Source organism: Anopheles merus, chromosome 3L (genome assembly GCF_017562075.2).
Source record: "Anopheles merus strain MAF chromosome 3L, AmerM5.1, whole genome shotgun sequence".
Classification (NCBI taxonomy): domain Eukaryota; kingdom Metazoa; phylum Arthropoda; class Insecta; order Diptera; family Culicidae; genus Anopheles; species Anopheles merus.
In genome coordinates, this window is record NC_054085.1 from 25,662,022 (window position 1) to 25,688,418 (window position 26,397).

Genomic DNA, 26,397 nt, shown 5'->3' on the forward strand with positions numbered 1-26,397 from the left:
GGACCAAGTATTAAAGTATCGTTCCGAATCCGAATCCGGAAAAGTTCCAGGTACTGTTCTAGGAAATAAATTGAATAACAAGCTATTTCTGGAACGGTATTGGTTCATGATAGGTTCCAGGACCGGTATGGGTTCAGTATTAATTCCACGACTGGTACTGGTTCATAATAGATTCGAGGACCGGAATGGGTTCAGTATCAGTTCCACGACCGGTACTGGTTCATAATAGGTATAAGGACAGGTATGGGTTCAGTATCAGTTCCAGTACCAGTATGGGTTAATGATAGGTTCCAGGACCGGTATGGGTTTTTGATAGGTTTCAAGACCGGTATGGGTTCAGTATCAGTTCCACGACCGGTACTGGTTCATAATAGGTTCGAGGACAGGTATCGGTTCAGTATCAGTTCCAGGACCGGTACGGATTCATGATAGGTTCAAGGACAAGTATGGGTTTAGTATCAGTTCCAGTAACGGTAAGGGTTCCAAAACCGTTATGGGTTCAGTATCAGTTCCTGGATCAGTATGGATTCATGATAGGTTCCTGAACCAGTATCGGTTCTGTATCAGTTTCGGATACGGATTCATGATAGGTTTCAGCACAAGTATGAGTTCAGTATCAGTTCCAGTACCGGTATAGGTTCATCATAGGTTCCAGAACCGGTGTGGGTTTATGATTGGTTCTAGGACCGGTACGGGTTCATGATAGGTTCCAGGACCGGCATGGGTTTATGATCGATTCCAGAACAGATACGAGTTTTTGATCGGTTCCTGGACCGGCATTAGGTCATGTCAAGTTTTTGAATCAGAAAAGGTGAGGTATTGGTGCCAAAACCTATACGGGTTTGTTTTTGGTTTTAGGTATCTTAAAGAGTAGCCATAAGTACGTCATTTTAATTGGGTTCCGAGTCGATTATTTTCGGCACACTCTTTACAGTAAAAGTGTATCTATGAAAATTAGTTGCGTAGCCCTGTAACTTGGCCAAATTAACAATTTAATTTCCAAAATGGGTTAAATGGGATAAATTAATGAACAAAAGCTTAACAAGTGCCAATTACCACCGTTCGATTTGTTTCGTGTTAGTACTGTGTTTTATTATTATTATTCTCATTTACGCGTTAAATAGTGTATTGATTTAGTTAAATCTATAGGACTGCGCGGGCTCGACGATGTGTCACAACTAGATTCGTCTGTCCCCGCACACATTGCTACTGCTCAACTGCAACTTTCAACGTCAATCCTTACCAGCTAGACACAGGCCTTTTCCCTTCTTCGCCCTCCTACCACCGCGAAAGGCCTCTTCGTTGCGTGGCTGCTGTTGGCGTGCGTGCGTGCGCGCACTTGCTCTCTCCCACGCGCACACGCGTTAAGTCTAGAAGAATTGTTCGATTTTCCGTTTCCGCTCCGGGATTAGTTACGAAATTTAAGTTAGTTTTTTGTTCGCCAAAAAAAAAAACACCAAACAAAATGGGACTAGAGAAAAGTAAAACTAGCTGTAGCTGCATGGGCGGCGCGTGAGTGTCCTGTGCGCATCGCTAAACGATCTCGCGGTTGTGTGTATTATTCCCTCAGACCTTAAGGGTGTTGTTAATTCACTATTTCACTACCATTGTTACCACACTCACCGCAGCCGTACTGAAAAAAGGATCATTATCAGCCTGAAAGTGCCCGCGTATTTGCAGTCAATTGTCTATTTATGATTCTTTTCTTTCCCGTTTAAAATAGTTTCCCTACATCATATCTGCGTTCAACCTGAGCGAGGGTATTTTTCTTCCCCATTAGTATGTGCTGTGTGTTTGTGATTGAGTGATTGAGAAAATGGAGAAAATCCCTTTTTTCCCCTGTTAACAGCTAAGGCTTTGTACACGGGTGGGGTGTGGGGCGTAGAACTGTTCGGAGACTTATTTTACACCGCGATTAGTCGACAGTCTGGGAGAGGTTGTGTGGATGAAATGGTTGAATGGGCTGGAATTTCGTTATTTTTTTTTTTGTATCGCGTTTTTTTATATTTTTTTTTCACTCTCTTATTGCTAAACAGTTGCTTGTTCTTCTTGTTCTTGGCGTAGAATAAACCGACCTAAATAATGCCAGCCTTTTACAGGCTTTCTTAGACATGCGGTATGATGGCCCCTCCCCTTGCGGGTAATAGTCAAATTCGTCAACTACTACCCGCACGACAGGGTGACACTCAAAGTCCGCGGGAACGAATCTCACGAGCGGCCTTTCCGTCCTACCACTGGACCTGCCTGGACCGCCGAAAGCGGTAGAATTCATTTCAAACAAAGAAAGTTCATTTTCACCATTCACGCGATTGCACAAAACCATCCCTTCGCTATGCTGCGTGTCGCTTCTAAATTGTTTTCCCTTTTTGTGACGACAAAAAAAAACGACAAATGTGCCTTCTTCTACTACCGGAAGATAATGTATGTATTAGCTTAATGATTTTTTGTTTGTTGGTTTAGTCTTAATATGTGGTGGGGCCGGCCCCGCCCCCGTGGTGTAGTGTGTGGCCCGGCCCCGAGCGTTCCCACTTTTTTGATGCAACGTTGCTTTATCAGAAGAGCCGCGCACGTGGTAGTGTTTTTTTTTAGATAATAATTCTCCCTAGTCTACAATGAATTGCGATTTGTTGTGGCTGTTGTTGCTGCTGCTGCATTCCCCCCGCTCTCTTACGACATCATCTGCGACTGGCCCGGCGCTTGGGTGAGCGAGTGATACTGGGGCGGTTGTAGCTGCTGCTGCATGGGGGATTGCTGTTGTGCCGATTGCTGCTGCTGCTGCTGCTGCTGCTGGGCGGCAGTCGCGATTTGTGCCTGGCCAGCACGGGAGGTACTAGGGGAGGCGCCAGCGTCGGTACCGTTACCACCCTGCTGGCTCAGTTCCGCCTTCAGCCGGCGGGCAATGTGCGATCGGGTGTGCTTTCGGAGGTGATCCTTCCGGTAGAAGCCTGCAACAAAACAATGAAATACGAATTTAGAAGCAACATCCTCGAAGGAGGGGACGAGTGCACCGCTTACCCTTGCCACACTCCTGGCACACGTGCCGCTTCTCGCCGGAGTGTATGACAAAGTGGAGCGTCAGCTGCTCCTTGCGCTTGAACGCCTTCAGACAGATCGTGCAGGCGAACGGGCGCTCCGGGTTGTGGCTCTGCTTGTGGCGGGTCAGATGGTCCTTCCGCTTCAGCGCCGCGTTGCAGATGTCGCAGATGAAGCGGCGCTCCAGATTGTGCCCGATCAGGTGCTGCTCGAGCAGCTCCCGCTCCGGGTACGCCATCTGGCACTCCGGGCAGAGAAACAGCAAGCTGCCGTCCAGCGCCGTCCGCACCTGGATTTCGCCCGGCTTCGGGCGCGGTTTGCGCTCCTTCGGCGGTTTCTTCTTCTTCTTGCGCTTCTTCTTGTCGCCCGACGCGTCAGCGGCCGCGGCGCCTGCCGCACCGGTCGAGGAGGTAGCGGCCGCCGCCTGCACCCCGGACGGATGGCCGCCACCGAGCCCGGCGCCCTGCTGCTGCTGCTGCGGCTGACCGTGCTGGCCCGGGCCCTGCTGCCCCGGGTGGCCCAGAATGCTGGCAATGGTTTGCGAGGCGGGCAGCACCATGCCCGCACCGTTGTTGCTACCGTGGCCACCGCCGCCGTGGGCCTGCGACTGGGCCTGCGACATGTCCAGGCTGGTGAGTGGGTTCTGGGCCTCCTTCTTGATGTTCTCCGCCGAGTACTTGAGGAAGTGGTGCAGCGACAGGGGCAGCGCACTGCCGGGCAGATGGGAAAGATAGTCCGCTACGGAGGCGCCCGGTGTCAGCGACTGCCAGCTCGGGTTCTGCAGCACACGCTTGCTGTCTGCCTGCTGCAGCAGCGCACTGATGTCCTGGCTCAGCTCCTGCGCGCTCTGGGCGGCACCGTTGCTGCTGCTGCTGCCACCGCCCCCGGCCGAACTGTTGCCGACCGCCGACTGGTGGTACATGTTGCTGCCGCGCTGCTTGTGCTCCGGCACGTGCGCATGCTGGCTGTAGGGGTTCGAGTACTGGCCGCTCGTGGCGGTAGTGGTCGGGATGGACGCGTTGCCCGATCCGGCCCCGTGCCCGTTGTACTTGTTCGAGCTGGCGCTTCCACCGCCCGCCCCCCCGTTCCCGCCCGACTCCTGGCTGTCCCGGTGGAACTTGCCCAGAATGGGGGCATGGCTCTGGTTGAAGTGGGCCATGTTGACGTTCGAGTTGATGGAATGGTAGCGGTTGCTGGAGTCGTGCGAAGTCGTCGGTACGCTCGTGACCAGTCCCGAGCTGGCAAACTGATGAATTCCCGGTATCGTACCGGGAAAGTGTGTCCCGAACGGTGAAAAGTTCATCGCATCAAGCTAAAGTAGCTGTTTTTAGGGGGAGAAAAATAGGAAAAAGTACAATTAGAAAAAAAATCTATCTAGGTTTTCCAACATGAAAATGGCCTTAATATGATTTACACAAAAAAAAAATGAATCAAGACGTCAAAAAATTGCCCTAATTTCTACGTTCACGCTACTTTACTCTAAATTGCAAGAAAAAAAACGCACGAGGCAGAGTAGGGACGGATGAAGAACGGCTTCCATCAGAATGGGGGGGACGAAAAAGCACAGGGCAACGAGTTTGGGGCGGGTGTCATTTCATTCACAATTTTGATTTTAATTATGTACAGTGATGGTCATATTAATATGTCACTCGGGGCAGGTTATATTTTTAAAGACAATCAGGAGTAGTTCATCTTCACTATTTAAATTACATATAGAAGGCAATATTCGAGGCAATAAGAATAAGACGAGAATATTGTCTAAAGGTGCATTTTAGTGTGACATAGAATTTCAAAGTCTGTGACACTAAAATTGCTCATATTATCATTATATATGTTGAAAACAAAGGAAATATAATTTTACATAATATAACTTGAACTTGAGGATTTCAATTCAATCACGACCTAATCATTCGAATGACAATCTCAAAAGCAAGCATTAGCCATGTCAGTCTAACGTGTTTTATTAGAGGGAAAAAGTATCACATTAGTATCGATACTATCTGCTGTATTCCTGTATTCAATCTGGCTACGACTACAGGGACAGTGTTTGATGGACAATTTAGAGACACTTTTATTCCAAACTCACAGCAGAATGCAATGTTCTGATGATAAAATAAAGGGTTTCCCTTCTGAGCTTGATGAAGGCGGATTTTCTTAAACGTTCCCTTCTGAGCTTGAGCTTGAAGCCGGTTTTTCTTAACTTTACTTTTAACTTTTATCCCAGGATTGACTCGGTTTAAGTGTTAGTTTTTAACTTATAACAGTTATATAAAGACTCAATAATGTCTTAATGTTCCATTATTCCGAGGGTATTATTACACTTGCAGAGCGAATTTTTCTGTCAAATGAGGTCAGCGACAGACACATTCCGGAATTATTCATGTAATGCTATTACATTGCGTTTAATTAGCTAAAAATATTGTAAATGGTAATTTTTTCTACCATATTATGCCACACATAAACTCAACAAAAAGAACCGATTTTAATAATTTTTGATTTGTTTTTGAGCGAAAGCGAAACTTGTACTCCGTTACATATTAATCTTTTATCACTTCGAAACATTTCCATCAGTGTGTGTTTTGTGCGTTGACTTGTGCCACGATATTCATCTTTTCCCGTCCCGAGCGAAAGAAAATGGGTCCTTTACCGCCCCAATTGGATCCTTCGACATAGCAGGGAACGGGGGAGATGAGAAAGTGTGTGTGGAGGGGATTTAGGAAATTTAGGCCAAACGCCCTCTATCACAGTGCGTACACGAAGAAGTAAAGGCGAAGCAGTGGTGGTCGTAGTAGGCTCAGGGAAAACGGTACCGCACACGAAAAACAAGAATGAGAGAGAGAGAGAGAGGGAAAAGGCCGTATTTGGTTCGTGAGTATCCTGTTTGCCCACCGGCTGTTGTGCGTGTGCGTGCCTGCTTTTCCGGCTCGTAGTATTATTGCGTATTTACGGAAAAAGGGCGAGGACTGTGTGTTGTGCTGTGGTTGTATGGGTGGTGTGCGCGGCGTGTGTGGTGCCCTTACGACCCGACACCACCGTGGTGCGCACCACCGTCGGGGCCTCTCGCTCTTGCACTTGCTTTGCCCAAAAGAGCCTTTTGGTGTGTGGTGTGGTGTGCGTGACGGCAGCGCCAGCGTGAAGGCATTTTCCGAGCGCGAGTGGAAAAGTGCACGCGGGGCACGGGAAAATGGACGTGTTTGGGCGCCTACACGCACACTTGCCCGCCCCGGGCCGCACTCGGAAGAAGATGGTGGACGACGAACGCGCGACGTGTGCTGCGACGAAAGCTTCTTCTGCGGGTGAGCCGCACGGGCCCCGTTTTTCGCCCTTTTCTCCATTGGCAACGGGCGAAAACAATCAAACACAGCGGGTCAAACAGCGGGTGCGAGCGAGATGGGACGTGCGCGCGCGTGTGTGTGGGGCTTTGCCGAAAAATTCGACCCACGCGACACAGCACAAAATGGTGGTGGGAAACGAACGATGATGATGGAGTCGCCCTGTCGCCTACACGCGCCATCCCCCCCCCACCCCTCCGCTTTTGGGGCTGTGGAATCAATTCACTTTCACTTTTTCCACACACACACCCGGGTGGTTAGAGTAGGCCGTCCTTGTACCCTTTGCCGCGAGCGGCGCTTCACGGAGGGTCCACTGCTTTCGGGCACTGGGAGGGGCTGCCTTTTCTGGGAAGGAAGCGGAAAATTCAAAACAAAATCCCTTTCCACGAATTTGCGGGCCCTTCGCCACGCGCGTTACGGGTGCGTCGTAGTACACGGTGGCCATTGAGAAGCTTTCTTCTTCGCAGCTTTCTTGGAAGGTTGTGCTGCGTGCTTTTTTTGTCGTTTTTGGAGAAGATGAATGTTTTTTTTTTGGGGGGTGAATTTTCCTACCCTGCGCTTGTGACGCAGTAGACTGTCTATAGTGGGTGTTGTGTTTTTTGTTGGGATTTTCTTTTCTAAATGTCGACTGTGACGTAGTATTTTGTTTTTGCCAAAGGCCGTGAGGACTCACCAGGACACTTACTACGCTGCTTTGAGGTGTACGGGACAAAAAGGAGGAGCTTTTTTCACAATTGATTTTTGCAGAGGCAGATTTTTGATAAGATCTTTTCACTCTTTTTTCTAATTCAGTTCACTGCTTAGTTAAGCTTAACACACTTGATATCCTGATCTGTATTTTCTCGGTCCTTCCTGCTATTATACTAATTTTTTCTGTGCATTTTCACACTAGTAACACTGCCAAATTAAGCACACACTCACACACACACACACAGAGAGTGGCTAGGGCAGCAGCGGCGGTGTGGTTCGTGGACTTGCTGGCTGTTGGTATGGGACATCACTGGTGCTCTGCTGGTCGCCACGGTAGAGGCGCACCACACACAGGGAGCAGCAGAAGGGCCGAACCCAGTGCACGACCGGGACCGGGACATGCACACACACACATACGCGCGTTCTCTCTCTCGTCCGCGCCTCGTCGCCTCGCGCTTCTGTTGCGCCTGTGCCGCGCGCGCACTACACACTACGCGTCACACACTGGTATCCTTTTTGCGCCTCTTCGGATGCTTCTTCGGTTTCTTTTCCGTGCGACACCTCTTTTACCCACCCACCTACCACACACCCACACACACACACACAGTCACTTGGCAAAGTGTTCGATTTTATTACATCCTTGCGGGGGGAGCAAGCAAAAGCATCAATTCCAATCCAATCCGGTGAAAAAGGCGAATGTGCAAGCCCAATTTCTTATCGATTTACGAGCCAATGAAACTGCAACTTTGCGCTAGGTATCGAGGGTATTATCTTGAGAGGTGGCGATTGCAATCGCGCCCGAGAGATACACGTTTTCCGTGTCACGCAGCGTCGTGAGTCAACACGAAATGCACTTTGGCAGATCAAAACATTGGCCGCATAAACTTACATCCTGCCAGCAGTCACCAATTTGTTGCAGCTACTCCTTCATCCGTTGGCAAGGAAACAGTGGTTGGTTTACACTCTCTGCCCGCACTGTAAAACAGAACTGCGTTGTTATCAACAACCCGCCACCACACCACCAACCTTACTACACGGCCTACTACTACTACTGCTGCTGTGTTAACACACGCACCCAGCGCGCTGTTCTGCGCTTTTTCGCCGTCACTGATCGGCTGCTTTCGGGCTGGCCGAAAATAATACACACACACACGCACGCACAGGCCGCTTCTGCCACCAAACCTACCCGTTCGTTCTGGAGCGGATCCTGCGTACAGCATGTTTTGTAAACACTGCTGCTGCTGCTACTGCTGCTGCTGCTGCCGTCACCTTACCGCCCTACACAAGCCTAACTCTGCTGCAGCTCTCTTACTCGCTCTCTATCTCTCTCCCCTTCTTGCTTCCCGAGGACGACGGCACACAAACTGGACGAGCGTGTAACGGGGCGCAGTAAACCCTCTAGTGCGCGTGGTCGTAGTAGGCTTGTTTTTATCTCCCTCAAGCTCAAGCTCAAACTCTCGCTCTCTCTCACTCTCTTCTGTGCTTTATTAAATTGATTCGGAAAACAAAACGTAAATACACTAACGCACACGCACAACTAACTTTCCACCCACACACACACACGCGCGCGCCCGCGTAGGGCTTCTACGGGGTGAGACACCTCTTCTTTACGCAAAGAAGGATCGCGTGATGACGACACACTGCTGCTGCCTGCCTGCTTTGCTACGGGAGTTTTTCATCTCCCGCGCGTGTGCGCACCCCGCCAGACCGCTCTTCCCGTCACGGCTCTTGCTCCGCGTCGCCGTCGTTGTTGATTGTGTCGAATCCTTGTGCCCAAAAATAAAACCCGATACACCCAGGGTGTGCGTACATTAATGTGTTTCTCTGCGTTTGTGTGTGTGCGTTGATCACAATTTCATTCAGAAGTCTTCTCCCTCGCGTGTTCTCCGCTCCCTAGGAAATTTGCCCCTCGCTCGCTTTCTTCTCTCCACGGGCGTTGTGTTTGGTGCCGGGAGATATTTTTCATCTCCGATACACCACTCGCGCGCGTACCACTCTTGTAACGAATGGGGGAGGACGGCGCCCTGACGTCAACGACCTGGCAAACCGACCGCGTGCGCGTAATGAAACCACCGAAATTGTAGGGCTATTCGTACCTTTGTGTGCGTGTGTGTGTGTGGTGTATAAGGGTGAGGAACACATACGCGGGATGGCGATAAGCAGCCTTGCCGGGCCTATCAAATGCACAGCGCCACGTTCGCCATACGCCCAAGGGGGAAAAACGGCTAACACTTTTCGATAACTTCGGTGTGTGTGTGTGTGTGTGTGGATGATGTTGACGATGCATATTCTTATCGTAGTAAATGCCAACTTTACTCCCTACCCTATACCGACTTTTCGATTGCTGGTGCAGTGTTTTAAGATAGGGGGTTTAGGATGCGTGCGGAGTGAAGGTGAGAGATAGAGAAAGAAGAACAGGAAAATCCGCCGTTGTTTCACACACACGTGCGGACCATTAATTGCAGTATTAGAATGGATTGCATTGAAGCCACACTAGAGCTCAAGCCGGAGAGAGAATGCTATCTATTGGTAGAAATTGAAAAATAGGTGTTGCAAAGGATTATTAGCAACATTTTTAGTATTAGCAGAGCAACATACAAAATAAATGAAAAAAATAAATGAACACAATCAACTATTATTTATAACTTTTTTTTTCTCTATAAGATATCTTATTTTTTAAAGAACATTTTGACGATTGCAGTAAAGTTTAATTTGGAGTCAGTTACCGCCAGACCTCGAATATCGCGGATATTATTATACAAGAATACCAACACTAGAGGAACATGGACCAACAAACTTGTCGGGGTCTGTCTGGGTAATAAGGTTTAATGAAAATGCTCTGGCTGTATTGTTTCAATGGCAACAACATGATTTTATTACTGTTATCATATTCCAAAAAACGTGCAATCGTTCCGACTGGATTAAACAGTTGAACGCTATTTTAGTGATGGCTAAAGTTGGCAATCATCCGGAGTCCACTCGGATCCGACTAAGAAAATTTCGGAGCCAACTCCGGAAGGCAGATTCGACCAGCATTATTCAGACTCGTTCGAAATCGTCTAGTGTAGTCCGGAATTACCTGGAGACGGAGACGTCTGAAGTCGGAGTTGGGACGTGTTGGAGTCGACTATTCTGTTCTTAGAACAAACGTCTGTTTATCAAGTGCACGCACAAATCGAAACTACAGTTTGATTCCGATTTCATTCGACTACGACTCCGGATGACTACGACTCCGGACGACTCCGAACGGGACTAGTGGTTTCGATTTTTCTAAAGTCGGTATCGAACTAACAATAAACGGATGCGCTCTAGATAGCACAACATTCAAAGTTTAATCAATGAGTTTAATCCGACTGTACTCTGTTTTGATTGCGAAAATAGGGGGTTTCAGATTATTTAAAAAAAATACGTATAATATCAATGGAAGACAAAACAAATTTATAAACTAATTATAAACTAAAAAAACAAATTTATGTTTTTTTAAAGTAGTTGCGCCTTCAAGGGTTAACAATACCATGTGACAGTGGCTGTCAAAGTGTGTCCGAAAACAAGAGCTCAAATGTAAACAAAGCATTCGCAGAGCTGAAAGAAATCAACACTTTTGCGTAAAATTATTGCAAAATGAAGCCTGTGCTTCTATCTTTAGGTAAGTTAAAGCAGCCACTCTTGAAAAGTGACTGAAAACACTAGGGAAACACATAAAAACCAATCGATTTTTGTAGCTTTCCTGCTAGTCGTCAACAGTGCGGTAGCGTTCCGATTCAAGGGCTTGGAGTTTTACATGCAGCTGTGGAACGGTGAATTTCTCGAGTCGAACTCCTTCGGTGGGGACAACGTTGCGAAAGTGGCCGAGAAAGCAGAGGCCGTCGTCGAAAAAAAAGCGCCTGCGGTCTTTGTCTTAAAAAGCGGCCTGTACGATTACCTCACCTACTGGGACAAGGTGATGTGCTCGCTGGATCAAGGGAAGGATCAGGACGATTCGGACGGAGGTCGCAAATCGCCGCTGCGCGTGAACTGTACGCCGCTGGAGGGCAACGGAACGCTATACATCATCACCTCGCTGCAGGACATAGTGAAAGGGTTGTCACCGCACGCTGCCGCCACCAACGCGACCAACCGGAACGAGGTGAACAACTGCTTTCTGATGCTGTTCTACACCAAAACCTGCATCCACAGTGCGATGGTGGCGCCCCACTTTAACGCACTCGCCCGCCACTTTCCCGACCTGATGGTGACCGCGATCGATGCGCACAATTTCCACTTTCTCAACGCGGAGTTCGGCATCGTCGGGCTGCCGACGATCATGCTGTTCCACCAGGGCCGACCGCTGGTGCGGTACAACGGGACGGAAATGACGCTACTGTCGCTGGCCAAGTTCGTGACGCGTCACACGGGCATCGAGCCGCGGCTGGTGAATCAGAAGAGCGGCACGGCGACGGTGCTGCACTACATATCGGACGATTTTAAGGGCCCGCTGTCGAACAAGGTGGAGTACCGGACGGACTACTGGCTGTACGTGGCGTGGGCATTCATTCTCGTCTGCCTGAGCTACTACTTCTCCAAGTCCAGCCTGTACGCGCAGATCGTCGAGATGATCAAACGAAATTGGCGAGAATCGGCGGCCCAGCACGGATAGAAAGGGGGTCCTTTTGGCGGGAGTATGAGTGATTGTTTTAGCTATTCAGCTGTGTGTATGCTAGTTTAATTCTAAATTTAATAAAGTAGAGATTTGCCAATTAAACAGTCGTTCGTTACTGGGTGATAACGGTTAAGGCTTGAAAAGCAGCCTGGGACATTCAATGTAAAAAAAAAGAAACTTCAGCAAAAAAGAATCGATCGCGATCCTGCCAGGAGTCGAACCTGGAATCTTCTGATCCGTAGTCAGACGCGTTATCCATTGCGCCACAGGACCGTTGTGTCAGAGGAGAGATCTGAACGCCTTTTGTTGTCTACTCTGCAACAACCACTAAGCGACGGGCGTAATGACTGTCTCAGTGCGAAATGCATTCTCGTTTTTTGTGTTTTTTTTTTTTTTAATAGAGGCTCTTGTTTCACTTGCAATACCGCTTACCATCAGTCAGTGACCGACATGGGTCGACAGAAGATTTTGTTAAAAGTATGAAACATATTTGCACATGTTAACTTTTAAAACTGTAGCTTATTTGAACAGCAAAAACGTAGTCTTCGAAAAAATGGCCGAGATCAGGTTTTCTCTGGGTGCCCACTGATCTCAGGGTATGTGTTCCATCCTTGTCAAGGGGAGTGCTAACCTGCTCTCCTTTCAAATGACACGAAGCATCGAACAAATTCCACTGTATTTATACAACTCGCGTTCAAATCATGTTCTAGCGATTGCTAACGCGGAACACTACAACAGTCTCCGCCGCGACGAAATCGACCATCAATCGGCAACGATCCGTGGGCGATCCCCGACCGAGCCGCTTACGGAAGTTCTTGCACTGTGAAATCATTACCTCGCTTCTACTCTTTCCTCCCCTGTTAACACTGTCTCTTTGCTCCTGCTGAGAAATCAATTAAGTTCAGTTTTTGCTGAACATTTTAGATGCGCTTAAAGCCGCATCTGGTAGACGGATCATGGAAATGACGTTATGCTTGGGATGTAACCCCTCTAAAGGGGTTTGAGGCAAAAATACGGATGTTTTTGATGTTGTTTTGCTGTGATAAGCCAAATCGCTTAATCACTGACTTAAGCTAAGTCAGCCAACCTTTAATGTTGGTCATATATCTACTTGCATGAATGGTTTGAAGTGAATTTTATGCTGGAAAACCATTGCACAAACTCAAAAGCAGAAATATTGCACCCAAAAATTGACCCTAGGAAGTTGCGCAAATCAGAAGAAGTTCCCTACCTTTGCCACATCATGTCTGAAAAAGAGGAAAACAAAAATGGCCATTGTAACACACGCACACGCACACCTTCCTCTGCTGCACGGCTGCTTCCACCGGCGAATACATTACCTGCCGCTGTGTTGCTGTCCTGTGTAACTATTTCAATGCGATCGAGAGGCACCACAGAATCGTTGAAATGCAGTAAGAACAGTTTTTTTCTTCTAAAACTTCCACAATATTTGTAAACAAACTAGATGCATCCTTCGTTGTGTTTCTATTGAATGAAATGTTTACAAAAAAGTCGTTTCGTTAAGTGGCGTACCGTGGCCAAGCGTTTCGTGCCGTGTTGAAGCGTTTCTCGTTGACAGCCGAAACGCTGTTCTGTCATCGCACAGTGGGACCGGATCATTGGATTAAAGTTATATTTTTAATTTAGTTTCAAGTTTTTGTTAAATATAAAGATGAAATGGAGCTGAAAGGAACTGTTTTTGCATTTTTAAATTACTGAAATCTAATGAGAATACTTCAAATGGAAATATCCTGCTATAAATTGCAAGAATACTGGTATTTTTGAACAATTTGCCGTTTGTTCATTTATTGACCGATTTAAAAAAAAAACCCCAAAACTGCATTATCAAAAGTAAACAAACTTGCTCATGCATATCCTGCTCAGAAAACATTCTTTTCTTCAATACAACACTCCATTTTTGCATGTTTATTAGACAAAATGTCATCAAATATTGGTCAATACGTCTACCACTGTCCGCGGGTGACGTGTATTATTTTGCCGCAAAGAGCTTTTCGGACACACAGCTACGTACGTTCCGTGGGTGGGATCGTAAATCGGCCGAAAACGGGTCGAAATTCGTGTGTGAATTGTCGTTCTAGTGTTTAACTGTGTGCAGGTAGGTGCGAGCGTTCGGAAAATCCTAAAGTTTCACCGAGAAAGGTGCACTTGCAGTCCGTTTGGATGGTTTGTTTATGGCCCCCCAGCCCCGCGTACGGCAGTTGTGTTTTCGTTTTGCATTCGGCCAACTCATCAATTCCGTCACACCATCACAACACTGGCTGGGAGGATGGGAGCGTTAAGGGGGTGTCTTATTACAGCCCGTTGTAATGCTGTAATGTGATTTAAATATTCATTTTAAAGGCCTTTGCGTTTTAAGACACACGGTCTGCCCTTACGATCCGATTCTAATCCTCTGGCACGATAGAGTTCGTTGAACTTCCGGTGCTCCAGATTTGTAATGTCGCTTCCTCAAGTGTGTGTGTGTGTGTTATCCCATTAAATCATTCCCAACCATTCTCGCTCGTTCGCCTTCCCGTTGCAGTCAATTAATTAAGCGGAGATCACCATGAAGGTGAAGGAGCTGCAGAAGATGGTGAATGTGGCGTGGTCGCCGGCCCAGCAGGCCCCGATCATGCTGGCCGCCGGTACGGCCGCACAGCAGCTGGACGCATCGTTCAGCACGACGGCCGCCCTGGAGCTGTACTCGATCAATCTGGCCGATCCGAGCTACGATCTGGAGCTGAAGGGCAGCCAGCCGAGCACACATCGCTTCCACAAGCTGCTCTGGTCCCCGCTGGCGCCCGCTGGTGGCGGCGAGCCGGCGGCGGCGGCAGCCGGCGCCAGCCCCAGCGGCCTGATCACCGGCGGCTGCGAGAGTGGCGTGCTGCAGGTGTACAACGTGGCCCAGCTGCTGGCGGGACAGAACGCGCTGGTCGCGCAGCAGGAAAAGCACCAGGGCGCGGTCCGCAGCCTCGACTACAACCCCTTCCAGCACAATTTGGTCGCGAGCGGTGCCTCGGAGTCGGAAATTTTCATCTGGGATCTCAACAACACGGCCGTACCGATGAGCCCGGGCGCCAAGGTGACGCCGCACGAGGACGTGCAGGGGTTGGCGTGGAACCGGCAGGTGCAGCACATACTCGCGTCCGTGTTTCCCTCGCGCTGCGTGATCTGGGATCTGCGCAAGAACGAGCCGATCATCAAGCTGAGCGACACGCAGTCGCGCATCCGCTGGCGGGTCGCCCAGTGGCACCCGGAGGTGGCGACGCAGCTGTGGCTCGCCAGCGAGGAGGACCAGTCGCCGACGGTGCAGCTGTGGGACCTGCGGTACGCGACCGCACCGGCCAAAACGTTCCAGATACACCATCGGGGCGTGCTCGGGCTGACCTGGTGCCCGAAGGATCACGATCTGGTGGCGTCGTGCGGGAAGGACAACCGCATCATCTGCTGGAACCAGAACACGGAGGACCCGAACGGCGAGATACTGTCCGAGCTGGCGACGACGAACCAGTGGAACTTCGATGTGGCCTGGTGTCCCCGCAATCCGGCCCTGCTGGCCGGCTCGAGCTTCGACGGGAACGTGACGATCTACTCGATACACGGCGGCGTGCACCAGCAGGTGCAGACGAGCAACAAGATTGCCGACTCGTTCCCGGGCATGGAGCACATTGGCCACGAGCCGAGCCAGTCGGTGCCGGTACAGTCGCACGGTCCGGTGGCGAACGATCTGAAGCGCCCGCCGCGCTGGATGAGGAGGCCGGCTGGCGCCTGCTTTGGGGTGAGTCGGGCTCCTTCGTTACTTTAAATGTTAAACGCTTTTGTGTGTAAAATGACAATTTCGAATCGTTTCAGTTCGGTGGAAAACTAGTCACCTTTAACGGGGCGAGCCGCACGGTGACGATCAATCAGGTCATTACCGATCCGGAGCTGGTGGAACGGTCCAACCAGCTCGAGCGGGTGCTAAGCGAGGGCAACTTTGCCGACTACTGCCGGCAGAAGGCGGACCAAACGAACGATCAGCATTCGCGGTTCATGTGGTACTTCCTGAAGGCAAACTTTGAGGATGATCCGCACGCGGAAATGCTTAATCTGCTTGGTAGGTGCACAGGGGGAAACCAGTCATCGTTTTGCCTTGCTATTTAATTAAAATATGCGTTTTTCCATTCCATTTTAGGCTACCAGGCAGACGATACGGCTAATAAGTTTAAAAAGTACGTTGTCGATGGACCGAAGGGAGACGAATCGAACCCGGTCGATGGGCTGACCGATCAGATGGCCGGTCTTAGTCGGGTAAGGATCGCCGTGTTTGGCCACTTTTATTTCGTACGATTCGTTTAATGGTTTCCTTGTTTTTCGATTAGTTTTGCAATATTCTTGCACACTTTGTTGGTTTTGTTCTTCGTTTTACACAGTCTAATAGCTCTTTTCATACTTTTGTTCGATAAACTCGTTACGTTTTCCACGTTTTTTTTCCTCGATTGCGCTTGTAATATATGCAGCGCTTTTTGCGTTTATTTTTTCGTAATTATGGCTTTCTAATGCTCACATGGAAATTAACATCTACCGTCACTGTTTGTCGTTTTTTTTCTTAAACTGCGACGTGCGATCGTTTTTGCTGCTATAAAACAAAACAAAAATGTCCGTTTGTGCGTGTGTATGTGTCTGCGTGCGTGTTGTATGTATGTGTGTGTGTAGAATTATTCAACCGAAACGGAAACCAGTACAGACGATAGTACTGATCTATCGGTAAGCTACAGTTTGCTCCATTTTGTGCTGTTGTTTTTGATCACTGGTAGTTTGTTTACTTTCGGTAAATTATTCTTTGGCTCGTGGAAGGCTATGTTTTTGAATGATAGAAACCATTACTTTCATGATGTTTTGTATGTAAATTTTACAAATTAAAAGTATTTTTATCTATTTGCCTATTTTTTCATTTTATTTGTAATAAGTCAAGGCAAGTCAGCTTTTTATTTATCGGTTGTGCTGGCGCAAATGTTTTTTTTTTTTATTTTTATTTTAAATGTATTACTATCTTAAATATTACATTGCTGTATTGTGTTTGCACCTTTATTTAATAATTGATTGAAGCGTTTATTACGTTTTAAGCTACAATTTTAAAATATTTTAACGAAATATATTTAAAGTAACATACTGCTCATTAGTATTCCCTAGCTTGCAGCTACTAAATCATACATAGAAAAATGCTGTAAAATGTGTAATTTATAGACATTTGATTTGAACAACATTTTTAAAGAATAATTTAAAATATCACTTTTTCCAAATATTCAATTGTGCTGCACAGGGATTTTCACTATATCTGAAGATGTTAGCACATGTGCCTGTGAAGTGTATTATTGCTTCACGTGGAACCTGTTAGAACCTGTCGCCAAATAGTTCATAAATGTCCTGATACATAATTTAGACTCTTTTAGAGTATAATTCAACTTACAATATTTTAATTCCCGTTTGTGAACAATTTTTGCAAATGCATGGTTCAAAGATTATCCTACTGTTTGGTTCTTCTTATTCTAATTTTTACAATGTATCTTCAACAATTAATAATTCTCCATATTTCCCTTACAAAAAACAGATGACAGATAATAACGCTGTGTTCGACGCGATTGCCGCCGGCAAACAGGCAACGGATGGGCAGAACGCCTCCGCCACCAGCAAACAGAACGGCACCGGTGGTAGTGAAATTCCGTACAAAATCCGTACCGGTCAGGATAAGGAGGGTTTGATTTGTGAGGCACTGCTCACCGGCAACCTGGAGGCTGCGATCGAGCTGTGCATGCAGACGGGCAAGACGAGCGAAGCGTTAATCCTCGCCATGAACAGTGAGTGACGCGGGGTCGTTGGGGTGTTTTCCATGAAGCAGCATATTAATCCGTTCGGTGTCTCATCCGTTGTAGGTGGTTCGGATTTGCTGGCCAAGGTACAGTACCGCTACCTGCGGGACAACGAAAACTATCTGTCCAACCTGATCTCCGCGCTGGTGCTGTGCGATTGGACCGGTGTCGTGACGCAGTGCACGATCGACTCGTGGAAGGAGGCGCTGGTGGCCGCCATCACGCACTGCAAGCACCAGCTGCCGCTGCTCTGCGAACGGTTGGGCGAGCGGCTGCAGGGGGAAGCGGTCAGCAATGCCGATCTGGCCCGGAATGCCATTCTGTGCTACATTTGTGCCGGCAGCACTGAGCGGCTGGTCGAAGCGTGGCAGCTGTCGAAGGGCGGTCAGCCGAGCAACGATCCGGCTACGGGTGAGGATGAGCTGGATAAGAACAACAACAGCAACCGGGACCTGCAGGAGCTGGTGGAGGTGTCGATGCTGCTGCAAAAGGCGCTGGAGAAGCAGGGACGCTCGGCACCGGCTGTCGGCAAGCTGGCCGATCTGTTGTCGCAGTACGCAAGGTTGCTGGCGGCGCAGGGTTCGCTACCATCCGCGCTAACGTATTTGGGCAATTCGACCGACCCGGAGATGGAAGAGCTTCGCGAGCGTCTCTATTACGCCCTTGGACACAAAACTTACACGCCGGCTGCACCGACAAGACCACAATACGCCTCCCAGCAGCAGCAGCAGCAGCCACCCTTCAATCCAATGTTCCCCACGATCGGCCAAGCGGCCAAGATGAAGGCGTACGGTCAATCGATGCCACCGGCACCGATGCCAACGCTCAATCCGGTGTCCACGATGCCCCAGCAGCCGAGCTGGTCCACCTCACCGTTCCAGCAGCCGCCGATGGGTATGCCCCCGGCAGCGGCCCCTGTTGCTCCGCCCCCGCTAGCCACGAAACCGCCCGTTGGGCCACCGCCACCGGCCACCGGGAACGATCTTTCGCAACCTCCGCGACCCTCCAGCGTTAGCTCGCAGCCGGGCGGTGGCACCCTAAGCCGCGCTAAGTACGTGCTCGATCCGTCGGTCACGTCCGGGCCGAACTATGGCCAAACGAACGCAAACTTCTACAACCCGATGGCTTACCAGTCCCAGCAGCCGGCCAGCAATGCATCGGCGCAGCCACCGAGCTTCTACAATCCGGCCCAGCCGGCGCAGAACAACAACTTTAAACCGTTCACACCGGCACCGCTAGTGCAGGCGCCACCATATCTTCCCGGTGTGTCTCCGCTGGATGTTACGCAGTCGCAGCAACAACAGCAGCCCGGCATGGGATATCCACCACCGCCGTCGCAAGCTGCCGGCCCTCCAATGGGCAACGTGCAGAGGAATCCGACGCCACCACCGGGCTGGAACGATCCGCCGGCGCTGAAGAGCTCTAGCAGACCTCAGGTGAGTCGTGGTGTGGAAGAAGGATTCGTTGTTGGTCGTTTATTTAAACATAGGAATCCATCAGGATGTGTAGGAGCCCCACTTATGTATCGTTTTGTGGTAATATTTAGGCTAGGAATTATTTATGTTCATCCCTTCCTAACCTCTTTTCCCTATTTGCAAATGGTCTAGGATCTGTTTTGATTCAATTTTCTATTATTTACATCTATTGTATTATAATGTTTCGTTTCTTTCCTCTTTTCTATTAACTATCCCTTACCATCCCTTATTCTTTTCCACACCGTTGCTTTAACTGTTTCTATTTGCTTCTTTTTTGTCAATTACGTCCTCACTCCTCGTTTTCTGCTACATTTCTGTCTCTTTTCTTATTTTATTTACTTCTCTCCTTTTCTATCTGTGTGTTTGTATGTATACGCTCGTCTGTCTTTCTCGTGCGTTTCGGTTGCTGCTTTTTCGCAGTATTGCGAGCAGTACGAAATGTCCGCCGTCCATGCCGGCACCAGACGATGGCGCCGCATTATCGAATCGCACACGAACGATCATTCGAACCGTTCCTCGCCGCAGGTTAGCGAACTGTTTCTGAACTTTGTTGTGTCTGTGTGTGCGTGTTTCGTTTCCGAGGTTTTGTTTTGTTTCTGTGTTACGTTTCTTTATTCCAGTTTATCTTCTTCTTCTTCTCTTTTGATTGTCAATTTTCTTGTTTGCTTACACATTGTACTTCTTTCATGGCATGAAGTACTTCAACTTTAACGTCAGTTTTGAATTTTTTCATGTTTAGTTTGAAGTTTTCATTCGTTTTCTCAAATTTCGTTAACTATTATCAATTTACATTTTTTATACTTTACAATTGTTTAGTTATTAACTCCTTAGTTTAACTAAAATGTTTGTTCCAATCTCAAAAACAATCTTATTTCAAATATTTGCTTTTTTATATTTCACTCAGTAAGGCTTATCGATATCTCTTTATCCTCATCTCCTTCATCACTTTTCTATTGTAATTGTATTTGCTTTTAGAAAACATGTATGATATTTTTTTATTGATCTTTTCTTAATAATTGTTTTTACTATTTTGAACTTGTGTTTCTATAAATGTTTGGTTAATAATTTCTTTTAACATTCAAACCAACTTCTAAACAGAATCTCTTAGGAAACTCTGCAACAAATCTGGACCTTATTGTACATGTTTCCAATATCTTTCGCTAACGCCCTTTTGGCCTGCGTGTTGGCTTACCTCTCGTGCACTACTACACTGTTGGACTGCTTTCCCTCCTTTTAATATCGCTTTCAAAGATGTCTTTATCAACCCGCTCAATCTCCCTCCAATAGCTCTTAGGCAGCAGTTTGAGCTTTAGTTTGGCTTGCCGTTCAATAGGAACAGTTCGTTACGACTTTTTGCCTCTGCCCCGCCGAGGTTGGTTTGGACAGCTTATGCTAATGCTTTTTCTCCCACGTCTTTTCCCCCATATCGTCTCCGTTTGTTTTTGTTTTTTTTTTTTCAAAACACCGTTCCAATAGCCCAAGGCGGAACCGAGCATTATGGCACCGATCACGTCACCACTGCCGGGCGGTTTGGCCCCATCGAACGGCTACCCCGATCCGAACAGTAACTACATGCAGGGCAACACCGGTCAGCAGTACATGGCAGCACCACAGCAGCCCACCGCCACCATGTACAGCCCGGCGATGGGAATGGGTGGCCAACAGCCGCCGGCAGCATCGCCCCAGTCGACGATCAACTATCAAAACTTCCAGCCAACGCTAGCACCATCCACGTACCAGCAGCCGACGGTGGCCGGCACGGGCCAGACGGGTGGCGTGTATTATCCGGGCGCACAGCCGATGGATGGTGGTGCGATGCAGCAGCAGCAACAGCAACCCGTTGCACCGGCACCGGCTGCACCGGAACCACCGAAGCAAAAGCCACCGCTACCGGAGCAGTACGTGTTCATGCAGACAGTATTCGAGGAGCTGAAGAAGCAGTGCGTCGCATCTGCAGGCAATCCGGTACGGTGGAGCGAGGTGTCTGTTATCGATAGCAAATACAGTATTTTAATGAAATTTCTGTTGTCTATTTTCTAGCAAACGAAACGGAAGCTGGAAGATGTCTCGAAACGGCTTGAAATGTTGTACGATTTGCTGCGAGAGAATCGGGTAAGCGATATGCGCTAGGGTCAGTCATGTACACCATTGACACTTTCTCCCCTCCTGTTTTTGTTCAGCTCTCGCAAAACACTCTCAACTCGCTGAACCAGCTGGTGGCCCTGGTACAGGCCGGCGACTACGCCAACGGTATCGGGCTCCACACGCAGATGGTGTCCGGGCCGGACTTTGCCCAGATCGCCAGCTTCATGCCCGGCATTAAGGTGCTGCTCCAGTCGGCGATGCAGCTGCAGGTCTACCTCCGATAAGGCCGGTCGGTTTAGAAATGCATTTTCTCTCAATGCGCGCGCCCGCCGCATTGCAATATGTGGTTTTCCGGGAGTTCTCAAAGCGTGGAACACTTTTTTGACTCTTTCCTATTGGAAATGATCTTTATATGTTGGAAATTGGACTCTATAGCACGCTTGTTGAAAAAATCCAATAGGAAATTTATAGGAACCTGTCCTAAAAGGGTGTAATAGAGTCCAATTTTTAAACGTAAGTTCACTTCCAATAAGCGTCAAGGTAGGAAGTCCCACAACTATAGGAATCCCTGGAAAACCCTATAATTGTTGGTGTATTTAATTGTTCGATGAAAAAAAGCGTGCGCCATTATCCATTACCGATTATCGCGATCATGATCGTGATGAATTAGATTGATCTATAGTAATGCTTATTTTTGTTTTGCGAATGGAGAGGGCATTAGTTCATTATTACAAGCAAACAGAGAGAAAAAAAAACAGCAACATACGTGTATAATCCCGTGCTCTAATGTTTAGTTTTTGATAACCCGAAATGAATAAAACCATCTATTTACATTATGCTATGATTATAATAACCTTACAAAGTATAGCGAAAAGAGTGTTACGAAACAACCATTCGTTTTGTTTTTCTCTTAATTCATTGAAGTTTCACAAAGCCCGCAACCGAAACTGATAGTGTTAAATTAATCACTTTAAAATAGGGTGTGCCAGAACGGTGGGTGGCAAATTAAGGTGGCTCTTTAGCGTGTCGTCCGGCAATAAGCGACCGGTGTGCTAATTATCGTCGCTAATCGTTGTAATCGTTTTCGATGATAATATCGAACACGGAGGGCAATTAGTACGCGGTGCACGGTGCCGTTTTGCTGAAACAAAAAGAGAAGGTGCTAACAAGCCCGATCTGGATCGCGATGCCGTGTGTCGTGTGTCGTGTGATCTGCATAATTTCAGCTTTTCCACGGTTTGATGTAAATTTTGAGTAGAATCAAGTCGCAACGTTTCAAGAAAAGTCCTCAAGTCTTCAACTAAAGATAATTTTATTGTCAGGCACCTGTTTTATATACTTATTGATTAATTTGTCATCATTTGCCACCATCGGGTTTGGTTAAAAATCAAGCTCAAATTATTTAAAATTACTGTAACAATTACTGCAAGGCACGTCACACGTGCCCGCCAGTAAGCGAATATAATTTGAATATTTATTGCATACTACGCCCTTATTTGTTTCTTTTACCTATGTATGTATAAAATAGCTCTAATTATAGACAGTTTTTTTGGAAAACAACAAAAGCAAAAAACATACCCTAGAAATGACAATTAGAAAACAGTTGATAGAAAAGCATGGAATTAAAAAAAAACAGGAATGCGCGAATTAAATAAGAGAAGAACAAACAATAGTCTAAATACAAGTTAAAAAAGGACTACACGTAATTACAACTAAAACAAAACTTTAACATATTTGCACGCAGTTTTTTCCTCTCCCTCCTTTTCCACCTTCATAAGCTCTCCTTTATATGTAACCCTCTTAATTGGCCTTTTATTGGCGTGTGTTTGGCAAATACCGTTTAGCTATTATTGATAGAGGGAGGATGCGAGATTGCACAGCGAAAGCGGAATGCGTAGCGTAAGCATGGGACAAGATTCGGACAAGAGATTTTCTGTTAGTACAGTGTGGAATGATGATAATGCAAGAAGAAGAAGGGCCTAAGACAAAGCGGCACTATCATTAGTTGGTCGATCGTTCCGGCTCGGCGTAGCCCGATCCGATCACGCGTAGGAACAACGAGACGATGTAGATCACCGCCAGCGTCAGCGCGGTAATGCTCACCCACCCGGTGACGGAGATTTCCGGCTGCGGCGGATGCACGTGATCCTGCAGCCCGAGCCAGCCGCCCCGCTCCACCAGCCACCCGCTCAGATCCTCCTCGATCACGTCGGCCGTCCCCTCGATCAGCTGCTGCAGGTAGTCCGCGTGGTCCTGCCGCACGCAGTCGACCGCCAGCCCGCCCGCGATGGCGAACAGCGATATCACCTTGCCCCAGGTGATGCCACTCTTGAACAGATCCTTCGCCACCACGTGCAGCAGGTAGCCGACCGTGTCCGGTTCCGTCAGCTCGCCCCACGGCTCGTTCGAGATCTGCCGGCTGACGTTGCTGTACAGCCGGGGGTGCATCCGCTCCAGCTCCTCGCCCATCCCGTTCAGTATGGGCAGTGCTTCGCGGACCACGGCCCCGCCACCGATGCCGCCGCTGCCCGCCATGCAGTGTTCCATCGAGTTGCGCAAACGCTGCAGGATCTTCCGGTTGAGCAGCCCGCTGCGTTTGAGCCGCGCGCGTATGTACTCACCGCAAAGGCATTTTCCCTGCGTGCGAAAACGGAAAGCAAAAGGTGAGTTCGTGTTCGTTTGATTAACAGCTTCCGCAATAACCTTGGCGCAGCAGCAGCAGCCGCTCTCACCTGATTGATAACGTCCTGGCTGGTGGTGAGATGGTGGATGGGGCTCCGTTTGTTCGTCCAGCCGACCACCCCACCGGCGCTGCCCCCCGATACGGCCCCGATCGCGGCGGCTGCGGCAACGGCCGCGGCCACTATCGGCGACCGAGGGGACTGTTGCTGCGGCTGATGCTGCTGGTGGAATGCTCCAGCCGTCGATGACATTGTTACGGCACACCGCACTCTCTCGCTCTCTCTCTATCGCTCAAGAAGAAGCTGGACGACAACCAACAACAACAACAACGGTGTCAACGACGGTCATCCCGCAATCGATGGTCACAACTTCCGCGGGTTGCTCGGCCTCGGATGCTTAGGGGTGGATTTCGTAGAATCCTCCACCTTCTGCTGCTGCTGCTGCTGATTCGAACACTGAAAGAGAGGGAGAGAGAGGCCAACTCGTAAGCGGGACGGGGTTGGGAAAACTCAACAGAACTCCTCCGCCAAAAGGTTACCTTCTAGGGCAGCAAAACGATGAGATTTGTTTGGCATAAGGCAGCCGTCGCCCGTCCGCTCCGTCCGTACGTTCGCCGATAATCGTTCACTTGATCATCGTGATCGCCCTGCTGCATGGAAGGTGGGGGCCAACGGGAACCCTCTGCTCTGTTGTGTTGTGTCACCGAATGTTTTGTGTGCCTTCCCTTCTCTTGCATTTGGGTCTATTGCATCGAAATATTGCTTTCCAAAATTATGATTTTTTCGGCATTTCGATATAAAACTTGTCCTATGATGTGTAGTATTTTTATAAAGTAAATTAGTTTAAAAAAATACAAGTTTCTTTTCCGACACACAATGCGACAGTTGTCGGACAGTATGCCCATTTGACGGTTCGATGCTTGATCTTGTGTGCAAGTGGCTGTTGCTTGCAAACGCGCGCCCAGGAAACGACGCGACCTGTACAAGCTCTTGATAAACAGTTGATCGGTGATCGGTGATCGCTATATGCAATTATGGTAGTAGAGGGATTTATGAGTTTATTCTTGAAACTGCCGGGGTAAAAAACGCAAGTTTTTAGAACCGTTCTTTAAAAATCGTGCTGAACGGCAGCGTTTTTTCATCCCCCTTTTTTTTAGATAAAACGGATCGATCTGATCTCTTACCAATGTCATGCAAATGTAGGTACAACTGTTGTAGTGTTGATTGTGTAGATTGATTAAGAAATTCTCACACGGAGAAAGATCGAAATAAACATTTACTTGTATGTTAAGGTTGAGCCTTTTTTACAGCGAGGTCTTACAGGGGCATTGGTTCATCTAAATCTAAATCGCAATCTAAATGGTCCGAATTCTACGCAACAGTAAGCTAAAACTAAAACAAATAATGACAAACTTAACACTTTGACCGCTGGCATCATGACATCACAATTTATCGAGTGAGTACGCAGCGCGTGGCAAGAGAGCGATGAGAGCGACAATTTCTCGTTCGATTGTTATCACTCTTTTGTTTCATTGCGATAAGCGGCGTAGCATATGCCCTTCTCGTTCCCTCTTTCGTACCCAACTCGTTCTCAAGAGAACCACTGCGCATCAGATACAAAGCTAAGCGGTGAGCAAAGCCGTCATACGAATTCATATAACGCGGCGCTTAAAGTGTTAAAATATAGACAGCGACACGATGGTATCTTTGCGTAGCCTAGCCAAGTCTTCAGAGCAATGCGAAGCCAAACGATGCCACATATCAGTTATGCTATTTTTATTTAATGGAACCGACAGCGTAATTTGTGCAAATCTGTTTAAATTATATCAATGCAGTTTCTTGTTTACATACAACTGCAAGGGTACATTTACTTATACAGAATAAAATAAGCTATTATTATTTGAGTAAGTACTCTGATTAGATAAAACACTACCTTTGATTAGTTGATTTGCTTCAAATTAATTTAAAAAGCGTCATGGTATTGGTCCACTGTTAAAGGATCCTTTGCCCATAATTCCCTTAGATCATGGTTGTTCTGTCTATCCACCATATCAAAAATCAATAATTCATAGCTAAATTAAATTAAAATACGTATTATGATCACTTAGAATTAGGTTGACTGTGAGTCTAAGTATAAATCACAAGCTACTTTTACAGCTATTGAGACGAGATCACTCTGGGATAATACAACAATTGTTTCGTTAGCTAAAACAACGTTCTGCAAATGAATACCCTTAACTATTCATCGAAATCCTTGGATCTTGAAGTCTTGAAGAGGGAAGACAATATTTTAATATATTTCTTTAACGAAGAATAATCCAATCACCCAACTCTTTCTCAAACAGAAAATTGTTTATAGTTACCGAAAATGAAAAAAAACACCGTAAAATTAGGAGAATATATTTGGAAATAAATATAAGCCTAGCGTCTTTAGCAGAAAGACGAGTATAAATAGCGCTATCACACAGCTCGCTCCTACTAAACATCGTCCAGTGAACGTGATCTCTTCCTGCGGTGGCCGCACCTTGTTTGCCAGTCCGATCTACAAATGTATGAAAAAAAGAAAAAATATCATTAAAAAATTGTCACTTGTGGTACTTCCATCCATGCCCA

The 26,397-nt window shown here is 47.7% G+C and overlaps 5 protein-coding genes and 2 non-coding genes across 15 annotated transcripts in view; 2 read left to right on the plus strand and 5 right to left on the minus strand.

Annotated features, from left to right (window-relative positions):
* Positions 1 to 1,066: 1,066 nt before the first annotated feature.
* LOC121598471 (zinc finger protein Gfi-1) lies at positions 1,067 to 13,215 on the minus strand. 5 transcript variants are annotated; one of them, XM_041925360.1, is made up of 4 exons: positions 13,035 to 13,215; positions 12,926 to 12,941; positions 3,016 to 4,354; positions 1,067 to 2,945 (listed from the first exon to the last, which is right to left on the minus strand). In XM_041925360.1, the coding sequence occupies exons 3-4, from the start codon at positions 4,334 to 4,336 to the stop codon at positions 2,668 to 2,670; spliced, it is 1,599 nt and encodes a 532-aa protein (XP_041781294.1). In that variant the 5' UTR covers positions 4,337 to 4,354; positions 12,926 to 12,941; positions 13,035 to 13,215; the 3' UTR covers positions 1,067 to 2,667. The 5 variants fall into 5 exon arrangements, with proteins under 5 accessions (XP_041781294.1, XP_041781298.1, XP_041781296.1 ...); XM_041925364.1 differs by lacking the exons at positions 12,926 to 12,941; positions 13,035 to 13,215 and adding an exon at positions 8,242 to 9,021; XM_041925362.1 differs by lacking the exons at positions 12,926 to 12,941; positions 13,035 to 13,215 and adding an exon at positions 7,945 to 8,187.
* LOC121598472 (thioredoxin domain-containing protein 15) lies at positions 10,568 to 11,796 on the plus strand. The gene is made up of 2 exons (XM_041925366.1): positions 10,568 to 10,701; positions 10,778 to 11,796. Exons 1-2 carry the CDS (start codon positions 10,677 to 10,679, stop codon positions 11,689 to 11,691), a joined length of 939 nt encoding a protein of 312 aa, XP_041781300.1. The 5' UTR covers positions 10,568 to 10,676; the 3' UTR covers positions 11,692 to 11,796.
* Trnar-acg lies at positions 11,895 to 11,967 on the minus strand. Its single transcript has one exon. It is a non-coding gene; the product is annotated as a tRNA-Arg (tRNA).
* On the minus strand, positions 12,243 to 12,347 carry LOC121600700. The gene has a single exon (XR_006005869.1). It is a non-coding gene; the product is annotated as a U6atac minor spliceosomal RNA (small nuclear RNA).
* A 454-nt stretch (positions 13,216 to 13,669) lies between the features above and the next one.
* On the plus strand, positions 13,670 to 21,939 carry LOC121598962 (protein transport protein Sec31A). Of its 4 annotated transcripts, XM_041926349.1 has the most exons (11): positions 13,670 to 13,810; positions 14,237 to 15,472; positions 15,547 to 15,790; positions 15,869 to 15,984; positions 16,390 to 16,440; positions 17,285 to 17,531; positions 17,607 to 18,979; positions 19,439 to 19,543; positions 20,495 to 20,983; positions 21,059 to 21,130; positions 21,199 to 21,939. In XM_041926349.1, the coding sequence occupies exons 2-11, from the start codon at positions 14,261 to 14,263 to the stop codon at positions 21,385 to 21,387; spliced, it is 4,098 nt and encodes a 1,365-aa protein (XP_041782283.1). In that variant the 5' UTR covers positions 13,670 to 13,810; positions 14,237 to 14,260; the 3' UTR covers positions 21,388 to 21,939. The 4 variants fall into 4 exon arrangements, with proteins under 4 accessions (XP_041782283.1, XP_041782285.1, XP_041782284.1 ...); XM_041926351.1 differs by lacking the exon at positions 19,439 to 19,543; XM_041926350.1 differs by lacking the exon at positions 16,390 to 16,440.
* Positions 21,940 to 22,504: 565 nt separating this feature from the next.
* Positions 22,505 to 24,449, minus strand: LOC121598964 (bcl-2-related ovarian killer protein-like). The gene is made up of 3 exons (XM_041926353.1): positions 24,324 to 24,449; positions 23,836 to 24,240; positions 22,505 to 23,740 (listed from the first exon to the last, which is right to left on the minus strand). The coding sequence occupies exons 2-3, from the start codon at positions 24,034 to 24,036 to the stop codon at positions 23,105 to 23,107; spliced, it is 837 nt and encodes a 278-aa protein (XP_041782287.1). The 5' UTR covers positions 24,037 to 24,240; positions 24,324 to 24,449; the 3' UTR covers positions 22,505 to 23,104.
* Positions 24,450 to 26,168: 1,719 nt separating this feature from the next.
* LOC121599953 (bcl-2-related ovarian killer protein) overlaps positions 26,169 to 26,397 on the minus strand; it is a 48,193-nt gene continuing 47,964 nt past the window's right edge. For both annotated transcript variants that reach the window (XM_041928119.1, XM_041928120.1), the window contains exon 4: positions 26,169 to 26,326. In XM_041928119.1, the coding sequence (XP_041784053.1) occupies positions 26,174 to 26,326 (153 nt within the window). In that variant the 3' untranslated portion in view covers positions 26,169 to 26,173. The remainder of the gene's footprint in view (positions 26,327 to 26,397) is intronic.

Excerpts from the sequence above, each read along its gene's own strand:
- LOC121598471 (XM_041925360.1), bottom strand. The coding sequence starts at position 4,336 with ATGAACTTTTCACCGTTCGGGACACACTTTCCCGGTACGATACCGGGA. Across the intron at positions 2,946-3,015 it reads GTGCCAGGAGTGTGGCAAGG|GCTTCTACCGGAAGGATCAC; the intron begins GTAAGCGGTGCA and ends GTTTTGTTGCAG.
- LOC121598472 (XM_041925366.1), top strand. The coding sequence starts at position 10,677 with ATGAAGCCTGTGCTTCTATCTTTAG. Across the intron at positions 10,702-10,777 it reads GCCTGTGCTTCTATCTTTAG|CTTTCCTGCTAGTCGTCAAC; the intron begins GTAAGTTAAAGC and ends CGATTTTTGTAG.
- LOC121598962 (XM_041926349.1), top strand. The coding sequence starts at position 14,261 with ATGAAGGTGAAGGAGCTGCAGAAGATGGTGAATGTGGCGTGGTCGCCG. Across the intron at positions 15,473-15,546 it reads CGGCTGGCGCCTGCTTTGGG|TTCGGTGGAAAACTAGTCAC; the intron begins GTGAGTCGGGCT and ends GAATCGTTTCAG. Across the intron at positions 19,544-20,494 it reads CGAACCGTTCCTCGCCGCAG|CCCAAGGCGGAACCGAGCAT; the intron begins GTTAGCGAACTG and ends CCGTTCCAATAG.
- LOC121598964 (XM_041926353.1), bottom strand. The coding sequence starts at position 24,036 with ATGTCATCGACGGCTGGAGCATTCCACCAGCAGCATCAGCCGCAGCAA. Across the intron at positions 23,741-23,835 it reads GCCAGGACGTTATCAATCAG|GGAAAATGCCTTTGCGGTGA; the intron begins GTGAGAGCGGCT and ends TTTCGCACGCAG.